The following is a 22,886-nucleotide window of genomic DNA, read 5'->3' on the forward strand; positions in this document are numbered from 1 at the left end:
TTCACACATACTGGTACAGTATAAAGGCGACACATTTCATACGGGCAGTCATGAAACTGACTCAAGAGAAGTGTGTGGCTGTAAGCCCTGAGGGAGAGTGTGGCTGTATGCCCTGAAGGAGAGTGTGGCTGTATGCCCTGAGGGAGAGTGTGGCTGTATGCCCTGAGGGAGAGTGTGGCTGTATGTCCTGAGGGAGAGTGTGGCTGTATGCCCTGAGGGAGAATGTGGCTGACCAGTTACCAGAAACATACTTATGCTGCAACATAAAATATTACACCGTTCAGCTGTCTGGATCTCACGTTCAGCTGGCTAGATCTCGCGTTCAGCTGGCTGGATCTCGCGTTCAGCTGGCTGGATCTGTCTAACTCACAATATTTTTCATGAAATATAAGACTTGGTTGCGTGCATTAGTGCTTTCATGAAATTAAAAAGCGAGGAAATGAAATACATGAGAAATATGAGATCTTACTGTAGCACAATTAAGAATACACCATGTAGTCAAGGAAAGATTATTCATGCTTTTTCCTATTGTTTCTGAACATGTGGTCACTAAATTTTAATTGTTTGTCATTAAAACTCCAAGACCCTATTAAACAGTTTCTAAATTAGTCTTTTTTAGGTAAGTGGTTCAGTATACAGTGACCCCTCGGTTAACTGAACTCAATCCGTTCCAGAAGGTGGTTAGATTAACGAAAAGTTCATTAACGAAACCATTGTTTCAATGGGTTTTTGAGTAATTGGTTCCAGCTCACCGAAAATTTCCTAAATTCAACAAAAATGGTAGAAAAGTTCACTTACTTTGAGGTGTGTATGTTGAAGGCTCCTGGATGATGATGATGATGATGGGATTTAGAATGGGGGTGGAGGAGAAGGAAGAAGAGAAGGCATTGGGATGGAAGAGAAGTCACCCCATGGCGCCATTTCACCCATAAAATTTTAGTTCTCTTGGTGTAATTCAAGATTATTTTCTTTAAATCAACACTGCACTGCATTATATATTGTCAATATGTAAAATATATTTCAAAATGACCAATAATTTGCTTGGAAACAAAAAAAAAAGCGTTTAGTTGGAGAGTCTCAAGCAAGATGTTACCTCCAGTGAAAACAAGAAGAGACTAACGCCTGTTTGCTGTGTTAAGAGGCTGGATGCTGCGCATTAAACTAGTCACTTTGCCTTCAATTATGTTCAATAATTGTTAAAATGACTAAAAAATTGTGTGTATTAAACTTTTAAAATTATTGAATAGTATAAACTTCTTGATATTTACTAAAATAGTAAGGAATTTAAGCCCTAGAACCGATTAATGTATTGGCGGACTGATACTAAAGCTGGTTGCCCGGTCAGTGCAAGCGAAAACATGTTGAGGTCGGTTCCTAAGAAATTCGTTAACCAAATTTTTGTTCGTTAACCGAATTGAAGATCCTTATGGAAGGCAGTTCGTTAACCGAGGTGTTAGTTAAACGAGGGGTCACTGTAGCTTCCTTTATAATTCTCTCTATTATCTTTACTACTTATGAAGTTAATGCTGTTGGTCTGTAATTCTTTGCTTTTTCTTTTCTCCTTCTTGAAAAGATTTATTAAATAAAATAGTTAGTGGGGTCATTAGTTGCCTCTCTCAGGATCTGGTGTGTACACCAGCCACAAAAAGTCTTGTGACCTACCCCCGTGCGGTTACATTTTTTGTGACAAACACATTCTTTATGGTATATAAACAGTGTTAGGCCTGTACTTACCCCCCCCCATTAGTATGTGGTGGTCCACCCCTTGTTGTCAATCACCATTTGGAGCCGTTTTGGCATAGAATGAGACAGCTTCTTGAAGTAATCGACGTCAAAATCATTTAACCACATCTTCCTGAGGGATTCCTTCAGTCTTGGCACGGACGATGTATCCATGGAATACAGCTTTTGTTTCATATATGACCAGACATTTTCAATTGGATTTAAGTCTGGCGAGTTGCCAGGCCACTCAAGCACTCGTATATCATGATCACTGAGCCATTTCATTGATTTCTTGGTTGTGTGGCACGGTGCACCATCCTGCATAAATAAGTCACATCCATGAATGTCATAAAATGTGAGCAGGTGCTCATTTAACACCTCGATATACCGGTCACTATTCATTGTAACATTGTGAGGGAGGAAATACAAGCCTCCTCTACCCACAGCACCACTGAAGCACCCCCACACCATCACATGGTCCGGATGTTTCACGGTCGTCGTACCCTGTTCCCACTCATCTTTACACACTGAACTGTACTTTCGTCACTCCATATCACCTTTGCCCACTGCTGTGGTGTCCAGTGTCGATATTTGCGGGCAAAGCCAAGACGAGCCTTCCCCATTTTGTCCGTGAGAAGTGGTTTTTTTGCGGGGCGACGACGTGGCAAGTGCAGTTCCTTTTGCAGGCGATGCTGAATGATACGCGGTGCCACGTTTCCCAGGACGTCAGGGTGGTTCCTTTGCAACTCGGCTGCTGTAATGTGTGGAGTTTTAAGCACTTCTCTTCGCAGAAGGGCATCTGTAGTCTTACTAGTCTTGCGTGGACGTCCAGACCGAGGTTTGGCTGGTGGAACTGAGGCAGGAGGCAGTTCACATGCAACTGCCTTGAGCCGGTGGATGGTGGCTTTGTTTCGTCCCGTACGTCTAACAATTTCATTCACAGGCACCTTTTCTTCAATTAAAGTGAGGATTCTAACCTTCTCCTCTCTTGTAATATTAGTCCCAGGCATCCTGAACACAATCAATGAAAAATATGGCGCATAAACACAGTACACTGGTAATCCACACAAGGGGGCGCTTGGAAAATCTGACACAGATCCACTCAGACGGCAGCTCATTGAGCACTGCTGGTTTTGCTGTGGTTCCCATGACACACCAACCCGGGAGAGTTGCCAAATACTGTCGGATGTCGACTGGGTAATTTTAAAGGCGGATAAACGCAATAATTCCTGCGACACTCACCCCTTGTTATAGAGGGCCGAGAGTCGCACGACTTTTCGCGGTTGGTGTATGTTGTCAGGTCTATAGCTTCATGTATGTTTATGTTTTACAGTAGTTTATGAACTAATGATTTTATTATAGTTATGTTTCTCAATTTATTTATGTTCCCACTTTCCAATGTAAATTCTAAAGGGTCTGATACTGTGTTTCCATATAGTTGCGCTGCCACTTGCGTCGGTGTTAGTGTATCGGCATCACCTTAGTCGGCTACATATTGGGGTTTTCTCTCCCCTTTCTATTTTCATAATTGTAAAATGCTCTGGGGTTATTTTTCATATCTTTAGTCAGTTGTTTTTCAATATTACATTTTACTTTACTTTTGTTTTCTAGTTCCATCTCTTTCTTTGGTATATTGTTGATACCCCTGTGATGTTTGTTGTTGCAAAAATCTGTTCCAGGCACATCTTTGGTTTTTGATGGCTCTTGTGGCTTCTTTATTAAGCCATGGTGGGTGATGTCTATTATTTCTGGGTACAACTTTTGGGATATATGATTTGACATTGTCTCCATATACACAGTAAACCCTCGAAGATCCGGACAAAAAATTTGAGGGTTCTGGGCTAAGAAGCCTCCTAGAAGTTTCTCTAAGAAACATTCTGAAACCAGAGCAAAGAATATTGTATGCCCTTGGGCGCTGGTTAACCGGTCGGTTGCGGTGGACACAGGTGCCAGAGGAGGTGGGAAACAGTTGACAATTGTTGTTTGTGGTAATATTTTATCATTCACTCTAGTAATGACACAATGTTTCTTATCATGTTAGCCTAGGTACCATAAAGTCATGGTTTATATACGGTAATTTGTTTATCACTACATTAGTACTGCAGTTTTGGTGTTTCTTATATCATTTATTATTCACCGGAAAACCGGACAATCGGCTTTTGCGGACAGGTGGTGCCCCCTTTAGTAAAGGATCTTCGAGGGTTGACTGTACTACTGTTAAATATTTCCCAGGATTTTGAGGGTTTTTCTTCCAGTAGTGTCTCCCAGTTTAACTTGAAATGGTCTTTAATTCTCTTGTAATTTCCCTAATAATAATTATATTTAATTGACCTTGTGTTTTTATTAACATATAGGTAATTCATTAGATAATTAAAGGTTTTAACATTATTTGTGGTTATAATTAAGTCTAGTACATTTGGTTTGTTTTCTCCTCTGACTCTAGTGATTTCTTGAACATGCTGATCTGTTGAGAGTCTGTATTGCACATTAACCAGAAACGTCAGGAAATTATTTTGCAGAAGATAAATATTGTACTGTCTCGCCTTCAAAAAATCCCTTTAAGTGACGAGGATTGGCAATTTATGGAATATTTTTGTGATATTTTCTTCTTGATCACCAATATATGTCAATGGGCTACCTCCCACCACCATCAATGTTACTATCCAGAGTGTTGTGTCACATCGTTCTGTTGAGTCTAACAACCTACAATATACCATTTAGGATAGAAGATAATTTTCTCATTACATTTTGTAATATTACTGTAGCAAGTTTCTCCTGAATGTTTTTTTATATACACAAACACTTTCCAGCTAATGTTACATAAACAGAACCCAACTAACCTAACCTACCTATTTTACCTAACCTAGGATAGATAGGTTAGGTATCTTATACAGTACCTGAAAAGCTATATAATGTAATTGTAGCTGAAGTTTTTGGAAGTGTTCCTGTGGAAGAACCGAATCATTCATCATGTAAATATGCTGTACTGTACTGTAGTGTAGTGTTCAAAGGTAGAAAGTAACCAAAATATACTGTATATATTGCTGCAAATCCTCATCATTTTACGGCATTTATCCTGTAGGACCTAGAGGAATGTTTTCTCAAGTCCCTGATTAATGTGTGAAGTAGTACAGTGCTGAATTGTGTATAGGAGGTGAATATATGTGTGGAGACAGTGGGCAGTTTGTCAATAGTGCATCGGTGACTTCATGAGTGAGGATCTCACTCACACATCTGCTCTAAGTTTGCTTTATTCTTTTCTTTACTGATTGTCAAGTTACTAGTATGTACAGTATGGTTAAATTTAAGCTCCAGTTAAAATACTACGACTATTTTCTCTTTAACAACTGTACGAGTTGTTCCTGCCTCCCCCAGTATGACACCCAAACATGCACGTGTCTCTCAGTCTGCTGGGTGACTGGCTGCACTATGTGGCCTACTCTCGGCGTTGCCTCAACAGTGGTTTGTGAGTGCAACGACGTATATTTTGTAACTACATAAATGAGCTATGTATCATTTTTATTGTTTATTATAGCAGTTTTTATTAATTTCTGCTGTGAAAGAGACAGAACAAAAATCTTAACTAGGTACCAATATATTTTTATTTTATATCATATACCTGTACACTGTGTATATGTATATATATATATATATATATATATATATATATATATATATATATATATATATATATATATATATATATATATATATATATATATATATATATATATATATATATATATATGGTGATTCAGCAAAGTGTACATTAAATTGGTGGATCTAAACTACAATACATAGTCTCGATTTACGCGGATTTGGTTTACGTGTTTGGTAATTTACGCGGCACCTTGCCAGAATGAAAATTTTAAGTTATGCGGTTCATTCAATCATTTACGCGGGAAGCGGCGCAGGGAGTGTGCGCATTAGGTCGCTCTTACGTTATCGCTGACGTCATATGACGTATCGGACTGTGATTGGGTCACGCATCCTCACCTCCCTCCGCCACTAGCTGTGATTGGTCTAATGTAACATGACGTGCCCTGCTACCAGAGGGAAGAAGTCGCTGACCTAGCCGGGCCAGTCTCATTGTTCTCAGTCTCCGTGTATACAGTTCTCTCTTGTGCCCGCTATTCTCCTCACAATGGCTTCCGCTGGACCCCCACCACCCCCGAGAAACCTTGAATTACCTGGACCAAGCCATGATAATGTGAAGGAAGTCATGAAGTTGGGGGAGAAAATCAAGCTCATCCTTGACAAAGACACAGTCAAGCAGCGGCATGAAGTGTCTAATAACCTTCTGTCGAAAGTTATGGAGCCGTATGTCCAGATGTATCACGACAACATCAATGCTAGTCGTCAACGTAGTTTTACGGACTTCTTCATCCGCAACCCACCACAACCACAGCCAGCCCAGTCAGTGATAGTGACAGTGAGGATATGGACTTTGAGGGGTTTGTCTGGGAGGCCCTGCAAACCTCTGTGAATAGTGATAGTGATTCACCGGAGGGCCACTAATCTGCCCTCTGCCTCGGAACCAGCCCCCATCCACGTATGCCGACCCATCTCTTCTACTAACGTAAGTGTTAAACCTTGACTTTTCTTTTATCTGGTACAGTATATTATTCTCTTATTGATATTTCTCTTCTATATTATGTGTGTGCGCATACCATCATAAAATTAAGATACTATTTTTACTACAACGTAGGTATTGTGTCGGAAAAAGTGGAGTTTGGGGGTCGGCCCGGTCTCTATTTCAATTAATCCCATATGTTCTGTTATTTCGTTTACGCGTTTCTCGTTTTACGCGGACCTCCACGGGTTCAATTGACTTCGTAACTGGAGACTATACTGTACTGCATATATATATATATTTTTTAAATATGCTACACAAGAGGTGCAATTAAGATTTAAGCTAGTCACAGTGAATGGGTTTAATGTTATGCTGTATTGTCATTATCAACATTTTAAAGCCACTTTCCATGCTTTACAGAACCAAAATGCAGCAACACGGTAAAGAAACAGAAAAGCCACCAGACTCCCAGGGATCTCAAGTACATCCTCTGATCAGTGTGAAGGAAACTGTACCAAATTTAGAGGAACCTGATGCAGGTCTTCATGTTGATGATGTTATAGAGGATTGTGGTAAGATATTTACAGTCTTGTCTCCATTGAGCAGCACATGTCACAACTATCTTCTTTCTATACACTTGGTTTTGTTTTTATTCTTTCAAGTTCCTTTTCACTTTACTGCTGGATGGTTGGTTGTATGGTATTCATATATTCCTCTCTTAGTCTCAGCCACAATATATATTAACAACTCACCTCTATTCTCTTTTGTCCCATATAATCAGTTCATCATCCACCTCTGTTTTTCTTTGCAGTTCTTTTTATATAGAATATACCTCTTCCTCATGTATTTTGTTATATCTGCAACTCAACTCATACTTGTCAAATATAGGACAGACACCCACTTTTATTACACAGTACAGTATTACCCCGCTTTACGCTGTTTCACTTAAAGCGACTTCTCATATACGCGGTGCCTCGCCAGAACCGAACTTTCACTTAACGTGGTTCATCTACCCATATACGCGGTGAAGTATAATTATTTTTTTTATTTAGCTCATAAAATTCATACAAATTACCCGGCCAGAATATAATTTACATTGCTGGAATTCTTACAATATGATGATCATTTTGAATATAAACATCATGGATTTTGCATTAGACATACAAATTTTCGATCTAATGTAATAATTTGGTTTACACAAAGCAAATATTTTATTGTTTGTGCAAAATATATGAAGTTTACATTCAAAATATTCCCTGACCTGCAAGGAATCTAGAAATGTCAATTATATTATCCTAACTTTAGTCTGAGGTATTATTTATTACTAAACGTTAAAATCTAGTGTTTTCACCCAATCATTTCTCAGAGAGGTAGGGGCCAGTGACCTGGGAAGAGGGGGGATTTGAGTCCATTAGTTGAATAGACATTAACCTGGCGACTGTATTCCTCTTAAATATTAATTGTTTGAGCATACCATCATAAAATTTAGATGTTATTTTTACTACAACATAGGTATTGTGTTGGAAAAAGTGGAGTTTGGGGGTCGGGCCAGTCTCTATTGGAATTAATCCCATATGTTCTGTTGTTCACTTTACAAGGTTTTCACTTTCCGATTACCCTGTGGGTTCAATTGACGCCGTCGAGTACTACTGTATTCCTTCATTGTAGGGATGGCGTGCATGTTCAACCACTGGCTAAATAGGCGGTTATCCATACCTTCTTATTGGCCTTGATAGATCACTGGAAGATGATTCCTCAGATAATCTTTCAGGGCCCGTGGGTTAACAGCGCGAGAAACATTATCGCTTCAGCTTGAAGTCACCGGCAGCGTTAGGAGTCAAGCAGCAGCGTCAAGCGGTCTTGCGGCTTTAAACCTGGCGCTCTTTTCTCCCCTTGAAGATATAGGTCCTCTCAGGCATCCTCTTCCAAAAGACACCAGTCTCATCATGAAGACTTTCTTTGATGATTAACCTACTTCCTGGATAATCTGCTTGATTCTGGCGGAATATCTAAGCAACAACCGTATCTGAACTGGCAGCAGTCATCTTAATATTGTGGAAGTTATAATGATGCTTAAATCGTTGAAACCATCCTTGACTGGCCGTAAAGGTCTCTTCCTTGATCCTTCACCCTCTGTTTCCTTCATGTCATCAAACAAGGATCTGGCCTTATGCTGGATAACCATAAGGCTCACAGGGCATGCGTTGATTCTGGTCCTCCATCCACATAGCCAGCATCTCTTCACCTTTTCTGTACAGTACTCCCTCTTTATCGACGGGGGTTACGTTCTGTAAACGGCCGTCGATAAAGAAACCGTCGATACCGTGATGGTTACGTAATTTTTCTAACTATTATTAGCATATGTTGAATAAATGTACCTTTAAGCATTAATGCGTTTCCTTTACACATAACCTTAAATAATAGTGTATAAATAATAATATAATAAGTGGACAAAAATACTAGCAAACTTACGATTTCATTTATTGAAGTGAACATCGGTCCTTACAGTAAACAATACAGTGTACAGTATATACCAGTGTGATGATTGAGGCTTATTAAAAGCGGCGGCCAACAGCTGCGTAGCTCATACCGCTGTCGAGTTGTTTCAGCACTTCATTCTTCTCATTCAGCGTCAGCACTCGTCTTGCCCTCTTAGGTGTAGATCCAGAGGGAGCAGCAGGTCGTTTGGGAGGCATGGTGATATAAGTTGATGTGATGAACCACCAGCAAAAGTTGAAAATCAAAGACTGTTGCCCACGCGGCTTGGCTGATGTCTGTGTTCAGGGAAGGCGGGCCGCGGGTAGACGCTAGTCACGCCACTAGTGCCGCCTAGCGGCGAAAGTACAAACAAGGCCCGCAGAGTTCAAATAAAGCCAAAATAAAAATCCGTCTAAATAATCCGTCGATAATCGAAACCGTCGATAATCGAAACCGTCGATAAAAAATCCGTCGATAAAGAGGGAGTAATTGTACTATACAGTTGGGTCGGATATATGTTCGCTGTACACTAAATCATGATATATAATTACATGTAATCAATGGGGAAAATAGGGTTAGGTTCTGGAGGCCAATAAAAGTGACTAAACTTGACATAAAATGGCACAGTCTTAAAGTTAGCAGAATATAAATTACATTGCTGGAATCCTTGCAAGACAGCTATTTGAATATAGACATCATATATTTTGCACAAGAAATAAAAATTTTAGTCATTTGTGATAAAATATAGTAATTATACTAAAATTTTTGTCTATTGCAAACTATAGCATGTTTTATTCCAATTAATCACTATCTTACAAGAATTCCTGCAATGTTAATTATATATTTTCTTAAGTCAATTCATTGACATTTTATAAGAGAAAAACATAAACTTCCCCTATAGAGGACAGATACATGAATACCACTAGGTAACTATTGTCTGACTCTGGCCCGGCTGTCATAATAAATCAACCCTCCTCTGACTTATGGTCAGAGTGACTGTGGTTTTTAGGCTTAAAGTTTTGATCTTATAAAATGTCACAGACTAAAGATAGCAGAATATAATCTGCATTGCTGGAATCCTTGCAAGACAGCAGATAATTTGAATAATAAATGTCTTATATTTTGCACAAGAGATAAAAATTCCTCACCTGTATCACATTACAGTAGTGATTTAAGAGTTCTAGTGTATGTGCACGATATATACAGTCTCTCCTGACTTCTTACTTAATATATTCAACTTGTGATCTACCTGGACATACTTCCACAGCCATGGTCGTGATACAGTATTACCCTCACTTAACGTGTTTCACTTAACGCCGCTTTTATCATATATACGCTGTGCCTCGCCAGAGCTGAACTTTCACTTAACACTCGATTTTTCCACATATACGCTGTGAGTGTGCAAAATATATGACATTTATATTCAAAATATTCCTGGTCTTACAAGGAATCCAGCAATGTCAATTATATTATCCTAACTTTAGTTTGAGGTATTATTTATTACAAAAAAGTTAAGTATTCTGGTTTTCCCACACATCTCCTTGGGACGGTTGGTGGGGGGGGGGGGGAGGGAGGGACCGACCGACCATCTGTTACCCTGTGAAGAATATATTTTTTTTTTTTATTAACTGAAGATATTTGTTTTAGCTCATAAAATTCATACAAATTACCCGGTCAGAATATAATTTACATTGCTGGAATTCTTATAATTTGATGATCATTTTGAATATAAACATCATATATTTTGCATTAGACATACAAATTTTAGATAAAATTTTTAATCTGAGTAAGTATGTTATCTTTTGTGCAAAATATATGACATTTATATTCAAAATATTCCTGGTCTTACAAGGAATCCAGCAATGTCAATTATATTATCCTAACTTTAATCTGAGGTATTATTTAATACAAAATGTTAAAATTTATTTTTTTCACCCCACATCTCTTGAAGGGACGATTGGTGGGGGGTGGGGGGGAGGGTTGGGACTGACCGCGCGGTTGGAAGAGGGGGAGGCAAGGTGGGGTACTTTGATTGACAGATAGTGTCCTGAAGATTATTTTTTTTTTATTAACTGAAGATATTTGTTTTAGCTCATAAAATTCATACAAATTACCCGGTCAGAATATAATTTACATTGCTGGAATTCTTATAATTTGGTGATCATTTTGAATATAAACATCATATATTTTGCATTAGACATACAAATTTTAGATAAAATTTTTAATCTGAGTAAGTATGTTATCTTTTGTGCAAAATATATGACATTTATATTCAAAATATTCCTGGTCTTACAAGGAATCCAGCAATGTCAATTGTATTATCCTAACTTTAGTTTGAGGTATTATTTATTAAAATTTAGTGGTTTTCCCCCAAAAATTTCTCAGAGAGGGAAGAGCCGGCAGTGTAGTGTGAGAGGGGGAGGGAGTTGAGTCCATTATTTGAATGGACATTAACTTGGCGACTGTATTTCTCTATTTCTCTTAAGTATTAATTGTGTGCATGTACCATCATAAAATTAAGATGTTATTTTTACTACAACATAGTTATGTGTCTTCAAAAAGTGGAGTTTGGGGGTCGGGCCGGTTTCTATTGGAATTAATCCCATATGTTCTGTTGTTCACTTAACGCGGATTTCACTTAACACGGGACCCTCTGGGTTCTATTGACCGCGTTAAGTGGGGTACAACTGTAAAATATTTTTCACATTACACATTTTCGAGTCCCGACGTTAGTGATTGCGCTATGTACTGAGAATTTTTTTTTTTGTAATTCCCTTTAAAATGGCTGGCAAGCATAAAAGTGAGAGTTCTCGTGGTGCTGAGAAGAATAAGAGACAACCATTTTAGAATTTCTATGTATTATTTTCGCCTTTTCGACTTACGACCTGGTCGTCGGGACAGAACCCCGTTGTAAGTCGAGGAGAGACTGTATAGTGATATAAGGGCGAGTTAGGAGTGTTTCTGACTTTACACGAGGTCCCAGTTACGTAACCCTACTATATGTACAGTACCTGCTTTTATTGTACAGTACCATCAAAACCGTTTTATCGGAAATTATCATGTAAATAGATAGTAATTTCCATTGCAATAAACATAATTGCCAACTAGACATAATCCTGACAGCTCTGTCCTCTTGTTCAACCTTAATACAGTGGGGTATGCTATAACAAATCTAATTGGTACTAGAACCTCGTTCGTTATAGCATTCGTTCATTATAGGATTACAGTGATCCCTTGGTTAACGAGCGCCTCGGTTAACGAGATTTCGGTTAACGAATTACCTTCCATAAGATTCTTAACTTTGGTTAACGAGCATTCCCTCGATTAACGAATTCCTTACGAGCGTCCCTCAACATGTTTTCGCTTGCACACTAGCTGTCGTATTAGTCCGCCAATACAGTAATCGGTTCTAGGGCTTAAATTCCTTACTATTTTAGTAAATATCAAGAAGTTTGTACTATTCAATAATTTTAAAAGTCTTATATTAAATTTTTTAGTAATTTTATCAATTATTTAACATAATTGAATACAGGGAAACTAGTTTTTAGCACGCCAAACAGCCACCCAACACACCAGTCTCTGTGTCTTTTCAGTGGAGGTAACATCTTGCTTCAGACTTTCTTCAACATAAATGCTTTTTTCTGTGTTTCCAGTCAAATTTTTGGTCATTTTGAAATTTATTTTACGTATTGATGATATATAGAGCAGTGCAGTGTTGATTTAAAGAAAATATTCTTTATTTATAGCAATTAAACTTCAAATATCACTTGTTGAAATTGTTTTTGAATCCAGCATGGGTCCCAAGAAATCAAGAAAAGCGATTTCAATCCAAGTGAAAGAGGAAATTATTAAGAAACATGAAGAAGGCATTAAAATAAATGTGCTTAGTAAAGAATACGGCATGTCAACATCAACTGTGTCGACAATTCTTTCACAGAAGGACAAATTCAAGGAAGTGAAAGTGAGAGAGACAAATCTACCAGAGTGTTTAAAGGCAGATCCCTAATAGCAGAAACAGAGAGGTTACTTCTCATTTGGATTAGGGATAAACAAATGAAAGGTGATTCAGTTTCGACCGAATTTATTTGTGAAAGAGCCAGGGAGATTTACGAACATTTAAAAACAGATCAACCTGGTTCTTCAGGCACAGAATTTGAAGAGTTTAGGGCCAGCAAAGACTGGTTCGAAAAATTTAAGAAAAGAAGTGACATTTATAGTGTTCTTAGGCATGGTGAAGCTGCTAGTGCTGATAAGGAAGGAGCAGCAAAATTTTTAGTGGAGTTTAAAGAACTGATGGATACAGAAAATTATCTTCCACAGCAAGTGTTCAATGTGGACGAAACTGGGCTGTTCTGGAAAAAGATGCCCAAAAGGACATTCATCCCAGAGATGAAGCCTCTTTACCTGGGCATAAACCCATGAAAGACCGTCTCACTCTATTGCTTGGTGCCAATGCTTCAGGGTATTTCCGACTGAAGCCTATGCTTGTCTACCACTCTGAGAACCCCAGGGTGTTCAAGCAACAAAAAGTGGTAAGAGGACGGCTTGGAGTTTATTGGAAGTCCAACCGTAAGGCATGGGTAACAAGACAGTTGAGGTGTTTTGCCCTTCTGTGACGAGCTACCTAACCACCAATAAACTTCCTTTAAAGGCTCTTCTACTTATGGATAATGCCCCTGGTCATGACCCTCAACTTGCCCGCACTTTGGAGTCTCAATTTGACTTTGTCAAAGTGTTGTTTTTGCCTCCCAACACTACATCAATCATACAGCCAATGGACCAGAATGTGATCAGCAACTTTAAGATGTTGTACATGAAGAAAATGTTCAGGAGGTGTCATCAGGCAACTTCCGATGATCCTGAACTAACACTGGCACAGTTCTGGAAGACACAATTTAACATCCTGGAGGCTGTAAAATTGATTGTGTCCTCATGGCAAGACGTCTACACTAGATCCCTCAATTCTGCATGGAAAGCACTGTGGCCATCAGTAGTCCATGATTTTGAGGGATATCAGGAAGAAGCAGAGTTGCACCAGGAGATTGTGTCCATTGGTCAGTCATTGGGCCTTGAAGTGGAGGAGGATGATGTGGAAGAGCTTGTGATGTCTCATGAGCAGGAACTTACTCCTGAAGACTTGCAGCAACTGGATGAGATGTTAGAAGCTGACAGTGGTGAGGAGAAAAAGGAAAGTGATGACCATATGTCTTCTTCAGATTTGAAAGATGTTGTTGACCACTGGGAGAAGTTCAGGAAACTGGCTTCAAGGCACCCTGATGTGGAAAAATCAGAACTTGCTTTGATTAATGTTGAGGACACAGTGGTCTCCTTCTTTAAACATCAGTTAATGATGAGGAGGAGAGATGCCCCACAGAAAAAATTGACAGTTTCTTTACTAAAAGGCAGCTTGAACAAGATGCTATCCCTCAGCCTTCCACTTCAAGAAGGAGAGAGGATGTTCCTGGTGGAGAATCTGTCCCAGTGGTTCCTGACATTTTCATGGAAGGTGACTCACCCTCCAAGAAGCAGTAAAATGCTCCTCCTCCACCTCCACTTCCTTCTCTTCTCCCTTCTCCTCCTCCACCTCCCACTTCAAATTCACATCAGCATCATCATCCAGGAGCCTTCTACATACTCACCTCAAAGTAAGTGTACTTTATTACCTTTTTTGTTGACTTTAGGCAATTTTCAGTGAGCTGGAACCAATTACCCAAAAACCCATTGAAACAATGGTTTTGGTTTACGAATTTTCCGGTAAACGAGCAACCTTCTGGAACAAATTGTGCTCGTTAACCGAGGGACCACTGTAATCCGTTCCAGGCCCCCAAATACAACCACTTAACACTGAAAAATTTCTGTGGAAATTGTAAAAAATACGGTACTTTATCTTACCTTAGTGTTGTTCAGCATGCAGGACAGGAGGCAGAGGGGGAGGGGGGAGGAGAGAATTATGGAGAAGAGGTGGAAGGAGAGGAGTCATCCTTCCTAGCCCTCTTTGGTGATTGTCTTACAGGCACTTTGTCTGTAGGGTCTTTTGCTACTTTTTTAAAGAAGGAATCCAGGGTTGGCTGCTTCAACCTTGATTTCTGGACCTTCCAAAAGTAGTTCATCACAGTGTCATTAAGAATAGTGAGGCCCTTTTCCACAGCACCAACATCAGGATGATAATCCTCCACAAGCTTAGACAGTTTGTTCCAGCACCAGAACACATCCTTGAGATCTTTGGCTGGAATGATGCTGCTTTCCTCCTTGTCTTCATCCTCCCCTGACTCCTCAGAAGCTAAGCTCTGTTTCAGTGTGTCTGTCTCTTCAGTATGAAGCTCAAGCAGCTCCTCAGTGGACAGCTCCTTCCTGTGCTCATCCACCAACTCCTCAACATCATCCACTTCCAGGCCCATGGAATTGCCCAGACACACAATTTCATGAACAACAGCCTCTTCCTCTAACTCTTCAAAGCCTTCAAAGTCTCTTTGAAGCACACATTCAGGCCACAATGGCCTCCAAGCAGCACAAAGACACCTCAAAGTAACCTCTTTCCAGGCTGACACAATTAAAAACACAGCATCTGCTATATTGAAGTGACTCTTCCAAAATTCCTTCAAACTAACATCACTGGAAGAAGTGGACGCAAAACACTTTCTAAACAGTGCCTTTGTGTACAGCTTCTTAAAGTTAGAAATTACCTGTTGATCCACGGGCTGGATGAGAGGTGTTGTGTTGGGTGGCAAGAAGTGCACAGTGATGAAGTTGAACCCCTCTGGCAATTCAACCATCAAATTAGGAGGGTGGGCTGGTGCATTGTCCATCACCATCAAAGCTTTCAGTGGAAGAAATTCTCCCTGAGGTATTCCTGAACACTGGGTCCAAACACCTCAATCACCCACTCAGAGAAAAGACTCCTGGTCACCCAAGCCTTTGGGTTTGACCGCCACATAACACCAAGGCGGTTCTTCCTAATGTTTTTAAAAGCTCTAGGGTTTTCTGCATGGTACACAAGGAGTGGTTTTATCTTGCAGTCACCAGAAGCATTAGCACAAAGAAGGAGGGTAAGCCTGTCTTTCATCGGTTTATGGCCAGGGACAGAAGTGTCCTCCCTTGTAATGTATGTACGGCGAGGCATTTTTTTCCCAAAAAGTCCAGTTTCGTCACAGTTAAATGCCTGCTGAGAAACAAAGCCTCCCTCTTGAATACATTAAAAAAAATGTCATGGTGTTCCCAAGCAGCTTCCTTATCTGCACTAGCAGCTTCACCATGTCTCACAACACTGTGTAACTGATTTCGTTTTCTAAAACCAGTAAACCACTCCTTGGTACCCCTAAACACTGGCACATCACTAGCACTTGCACTGGGAGTCTTGGCTTTAAGGTCCTCAAACAATTGTCTGGCCTTCTCACAAATTATAGCTTCACTAATGTTACCACCTGCCATTTCTTTCTCCTTTATCCACACTAAGAGTAAATTTTCTGGCTCCTCAATCACATTACACCTTGCTTTGCTAAGTCTAGAGATTCCCTGAGCCACTTGCACAGTTTTCAACTCCTTTTTATTCTTCAAAATCGTACATATAGTCGATTTAGCCATCCCATACTCATCACTAAGTTTCGCAATGCTTGTTCCATCCTCATGCTTATTTATAATTTCTTTCTTAGTGTCAAGGGTTATTAGCTTTCTCACTCGCTTTTGACGATTCATTGTTACAATTGTACACTTGTATAACAAAATAGTTATAAAAATAACACGAATTTCCACATCAAAAGACAAAATTTCAACAAGTTCAGTGGTGCATTGACTACACAATGAACTAAGATGGCGCCTGACGCTCTTGCTGTGAGCCGCAGTACAACGATATTCATGCGCAGGACGAAATAGTCCTGTATTCATCCGTGTTCGTTGTAGGATTTTCGTTCATTATAGCATTCTCAATTTTATAGGTAAAACCGTTCGTTATAGGAATATTTGTAGTAGAATCCGTTGGTTATAGCATACCCCACTATACAACCCAGGTTGTACTGCTCCCTCAATTATACTTATGTTTTTCAATTCCACTGTAATTTATGTACTGTATACTGTATATATAAATTAAAAAAAAATAAAATAAAAAATAAAGAAAATAAATAAACATTGAAGTGATAACCGTGGTAACATTATGAGATGTACCTATTACTACCATGCTATTGTACTATTCCAAATGATACTAAATGTTACATAATACTTCCTTGAGATAAATGTATAGTATATATCAGGTGCAGCTCAGGTTCTCAACTGGCTCAGCCATGTTAATATTGTTATTATTATCCACTCTGTATCTGTGTTTTTCTGGCTAAATAAACTGTTTCAATTCAACTATATATTGAAAGATTTTGATAATTTTGGTAGCTGGGATATAAAAATATGGTTATATAAAGTCACTATACAACCCAACCCTACTGTACTGTATAGTATGAGTTGTTTTAGTTGCACTGAGAGAAGAACTACTTCCATCACTAACCTTAATCTTGTCAGCGTTGGTCCGGATAGTACGCACCGTTGTGGGGGTTAGACCAAGCACAGTGGCTATGTCCACAGCACGTTCCCCTTTTTCAAATCAGGTTAATACGTTGCCTCTTCACTTCACTAGCATCAGTAGCACTTGATGGGTGCTTGGAAGCCATTTTGAATGGTTAGAGTACAGTTTTAGAGTAAAAACACTTAAGTACACACGAATGATGTGAAGTCATAACAGAGACTGGCTCGGCGTCGCTTGGGGACGCTGTTACGTTCCGCGAGTGAGGGCAGCGGGCCGAGCCGAGAGAGCGTAGCGCGGCTGGACAAGAGCGGGTGATGCGCAGGAAAGAGTAATCCGTGACGATGCAAAATGACGTTGTACCGAGTCACCGGGACGTTAAACTAATTTTTGGTCTCTAAAGTTTAGCGACGTAGTACCAAAACAACGTTAAGTGGAACGACGTTAAGCGAGGACTTTCTGTAGTTCATGAAACACAAATCAACTTGTGGCATGATGGATGACTCATTATTGAGTAATATGATATAAAATCAAGAGGTTTGTAGGGAATTTTTTTAATATACGTACGTATAATGTACAGTATTTATGAAAGAATACAAATAATGATGGACCATCCAACTTTTTCAATTTATCAATCTTACTATTTCTACTTTCCATTCCTTTTCATTAATGTATTAATGTATTTTAAAATTTCTATAAAAGGGCCCTCGCTATTAACACCAATACAGCGATACACACACCCTTAACAATATTTATTATACAGTAACATCTTGTATTTCGCCAGAAATATAGACTGGAAAAATTGCATCAAATTCGCCAAATGCAAATACCTGTACATAAACTAATGGGAAAAATAACAATATAGACTGGTCACTCTACATCAACCTCTGATTTTTCCCATTTACAACCTCCAAATGATACAAATTCTGCCTTTATTGACCTGATTGTTCTTTCCGGAACTAGTTTTTAGGCCTTGCTCAAGTAACTTAATCACACGCTGCTTATCCTGCATCTAGTACTTGGCAAACTTAACTCCCTTATGATAGTCCCACTTCTCCTTTTCCTTATTTGGCCACTTAGGTCGGCCTGTCCCACCCCCACCAGTAGGACCCCCAGTAGAGGTAGAGGCCATTATCTTGACTCAACAGGTGGTAGCACCACTCACACAATAACAGCCCGGGCGGTCGCTAGGATAGAGCAGGCTACAACGCAATAGTTGCATTCTTGTAAACCTCTTTTACGTTCATCACCGGCAATTTGATCACCAGAACGCTTCTTGGAAACATTCTTCTTCCCTTGTCTTCCTGTATTCATCGCTAACACAACAAAATTGGAAAAAACAGCGAAAATCATGGAGTAATTGAGAGAAACCGTGCGATTCAACTGGTCACATGATGTAAGCAGAGAGCGCTGGTGTAAACATTTATTAGTCCTCACTGCAAAAAAAATAAATAAAAAATTACAGTGTCTTTCAAAAACACTTCACAAACAAAAGACACGAATCAATTGAACATGTGATGTCGAACGTGAACTGTAAACATTGCATAACCCCGCGCCTCGCTCAAAATTTTGAGGATGGAATCCAAACGTTGAGGATGGAGTCGCGCTATAGCCAACATTCGTATGCAAAAGTTCACATTTTACAAACAGCGTTCCCCTATTCATCAATCACGTTACAACCAATTCGCGTTGACAAAACACGTGTTGTAGCAGAAATGACTGACTGGTATGAGGACTGTGACGTCAATCAAGACGGTGGCCAGCATTCTGCTGGCTGGATCTCACGAAATTCATGCTACAAACGCCTCGGTTAACGAAATTTAGGTTAACAAATTACCTTCCATAAGAATCTTCAATTCTGTTAACGAAAAAAAAATTTGATTAACGAAATCCTTACGAAAATCACATTTTGTTTTGAACATCAGCTGATAAGCTGAGGAGGTACTCAGCCAATTCAGTGATCTCTTCTATGTTTACATTCAAATTAATCACTATCTTATAAGAATTCCAGCAGTGCAAATTAAATTCACCCCGGTCACTTCTATTAAATTTTATAAGCAAAAAACAAAAATTCAGTCTAAAGGACATAAATTAACAATTAAATACTTCACACCACAGGTGCCAACTGTCAAACATGTCACTGTCACCCCTCCCCCCCACCTTTCTGAGAAATGTTTGGGGAAGAGGACTAGGTTTACAGGTTTAAAAATAAATAATACCTCAGACTAAAGTTAGGATAATATAATTTGCATTGCTGAAATCCTTGCAAGACAGGGAATAACTTGAATATAATCGTCTTATATTTTGCACAAGAAATAAAATTTTTGCTCTCCCTAATAAAATTCTTAAATTAGATCTAAAATTTGTATGTCTAATGCAAATTTTACCTTTTAATATTCAAATTAATCACTATCTTATAAGAATTCCAGCAATGTAAATTATATTCTGGCCGGGTAATTTCTTTGAATTTTATGAGCTAAAAACAAAAATCTCAAATAAATAAACAAATTATACCGGTACTTCACCAGACACTATCTGTCACCTCACCTCCTTCTCCCCCCCCTGCTCCCCCCCTCTTCCCACGCTCGCTGGCTCCCTCCCTCCTTGCGTTCCCAGACAAAAGTTTGGTGTTTTCTTTATGCTTTAAGTTGTTTATTTTATATAATACCTCAGATTAAAGTTAGGATAATATAATTTGCATTGCTGAAATCCTTGCAAGACAGGGAATAATTTGAATATAAACATCATATATTTTGCACAAGAGATAAAATTCATCACCTATATCACATTACAGTAGTGATTTAAAAGTTCTAGTGGATATGTACGATATATATAGTACTGTATAGTGATTTAAGGGCGATTTAGGGGAATTTTAGGAGTGTTTCTGACTTTATGCATTTTTGGCTTTACTTTGTATGTACTCTTCTGTGAGCTGGAACCAATTACCCAATATCCCATTGAAACAATGGTTTCAGTTAACGAAATTTTTGGTTGACGAATGACCTTCTGGAACGAATTGTGTTCGTTAACCGAGGGACCACTGTATTTTACGCCAAATATAAGACTTGGTTACATTAGGTAGTGCTCGCGAAATTCAAAAACGCGAAATATGAGATTTTACTGTATTATATATTAAGTGTGATCAGCCACTTATGGTGTATGTTTTATCATTGATAATATAAAATATTAAATACTGTGTTATAACACGTATAGAAAAATGACCAAATATTGCGCCATGCTCCCGGGTCCTCTGTGGTGGAGGGAGACCAAAAGGTTCCTCCCTCTCCCCTACTCCTCCCCCCTACTCCTCCCCATGCCTTCCATTCCTATTGTAAAATGGTTTAATTTGTTTTTTATTTATTAATTAATAAAGATATGTTTACTCTAATAATTTGTGCTTAATGTTTTTATTATTTTATATTAACCATGATAAAACATACACCATAAGAGGCTGAGAATTGGTGAAAACGGGAGTGCCAGCCTCCCTGCCTCCACCTTGCCCGCCTGCCTCCCCCTTGACTACACCTTGCCTCCCCCTGCCTCCCCCTTGACTACACCTTGCCTCCCCCTTGACTACACCTTGCCTCCCCCTTGACTACACCTTGCCTCCCCTTGCCTCCCTCTGCCTGGTCCCTGCCTCCCCCCCCTGCCTGCACCTTGCCTCCCTCTGCCTGCTCCCTGCAACTAAGTGTTTCACACAAAAGACTGTGAACTGATGATGTGATGTTGGGGTATTAACCCTTAGGCCCCGGGAGATGTTCCAGAACGCGCCTATTCCCGCCACTGTTTAAATGCCCAGCGCAGGTCATCAGGTTCCAGTGTGACTATTTGCCTGTCACGCCACACCTCGGCCACAGGGAAGCTTCCTGAACATAATTACCTACTTTTGTTTGTTTCATTTTCATTGTTTGTCTATTTTATCATGTTGTATCAAAGTACCGATTATCCGGCAACTGATGGTCCGGCACCTCCTCTAGTCCAGACAAAATTATGAGAGGGCACTTAACTTCCCTCCCAGCCAGGGTGAAGGTAGTTTTAGGATTAAAGTTTTTATCTTATAAAATGTAGCTGACTTAGCAGAATATAACGTGCATTGCTGGAATCCTTGTAAATTGGTGATTAAGTTGAGTATACACATTACATAGTTTGCACAAGAGTTAAAGTTTTTAGTCTAGTGTACTTGTAGTACATTTAAGTACAAAGTGTGTACAGTAATGTTGCTCAAAATTATGGCTTTTTCACATTTAATTTACATTTAATTTTTTGAACCAAGGGTGCTGGAAAATCGTTGGTTGTCTGTAATCTTACTAAAAGTTGTGTAGCTTTATTTTAGTTTAGTGTTAAGAGATAACAATGATATGATTATGTTATAAATGTATTTATTTGTGGAATAATTATTCAGATAATTATTTGTATGACCTACGTGGTCTCCCAGACATAAAGCCTGACGACAGACTGTGTGCGTGTGTCGCAGAGAACTTTTTATGAAGAGTAAGGCAAATAAAATAAATTCTAAATGAATTATTTATAGGATATAAGTATTATGATCAGTAAATATATGCATTATTGGTCATCTCGGACACAAAGGCAAGTGGGAAGATGACCCCTAAGTGCGTAGTGACTGCGAGCACTCGACGTAAAAAAAAAAATTCCCTTTATTTGTCTCGTCACTGAGGCACCAGGGAAGTTTCTAGAGGGACAATATAAAGTTTTTCTTAGGTCTTTTTTTATTGTTTTATTATTTATAAAAGTTAAAAAATTTTTTTGGAAAAGATTTTTTTGCATTTTACTGCACTTGGGATGTCGCCACCCTAGCCCGGGGCGTAGGGGTTAATTAAAGAATAAAAAATAAACAATATTGTATTGTTACTATTCATCAAACGACTGTCATTAACGACACAATATTGGTCATTTATTAATTAATACCACATCACACCCCCACACCCCCATATTGTAAGACATAAATTTATGCGTGGTTAACTATGTGGAGTTGAATTATAAGATCAGCTGTTGAGGAGCTTAGTGCTTGGCAACACTGGTGCATGTTACCACTCCTTTCCACTCCATCTCTCTAATCACCCACAACTTCCTCAGTCCATGTTTTAAAATGTTATGTAATGTAATGTTGAAGGGATATAATGTGAGAAGTGTAAGTATAAAAAATACTGTATTTTAGCTTTCATGTTTATTCAAGACATCTTCAGGTCCTGAGACCCACTAATCCCCCACCCGATAATGGGTGACCTGACACTGTATCAGAAGGTCAGTAATATGAGACCACTAATCCCCCACTCTACCTCCACCTGACATTGTATCAGGTCAGGTCAGTTACAGGAGACTCACAGCTCCATGGGAGAGGAAAATACTGTACCAGTCTTTACTCTAACACACAGCTTCATTCATGACCATATCATATAGATTTTTAGTTTAGACTCTTGGAAAACTCTCCAGCACACAGAAACATTCTGAGGATGTGGGCTAGTGTTGCAAGATGAATAGTTTAGACACTCGAAAACTTTTTGCCAGTAAACGGAAATATTTCCGGGGATGGGGGATTTTTCCAGGCTTGACAAAGTCGTCTGGTTAGCCGTAAATCTCTCATCCCCGGGA

General features: G+C 39.2%; 1 protein-coding gene across 5 annotated transcripts in view; it reads left to right on the top strand.

The window, feature by feature from the left end:
• LOC121857106 (zinc finger MYM-type protein 1-like) overlaps positions 1-22,886 on the top strand; it is a 32,957-nt gene that overhangs the window by 6,549 nt on the left and 3,522 nt on the right. For all 5 annotated transcript variants that reach the window (XM_042352985.1, XM_042352988.1, XM_042352987.1 and 2 more), the window contains one exon: positions 6,716-6,867. In XM_042352985.1, the coding sequence (XP_042208919.1) occupies positions 6,716-6,867 (152 nt within the window). The remainder of the gene's footprint in view (positions 1-6,715; positions 6,868-22,886) is intronic.

Source organism: Homarus americanus, unplaced genomic scaffold, assembly GCF_018991925.1.
Source record: "Homarus americanus isolate GMGI-L3 unplaced genomic scaffold, GMGI_Hamer_2.0 scaffold20465, whole genome shotgun sequence".
Classification (NCBI taxonomy): Eukaryota; Metazoa; Arthropoda; class Malacostraca; order Decapoda; family Nephropidae; genus Homarus; species Homarus americanus.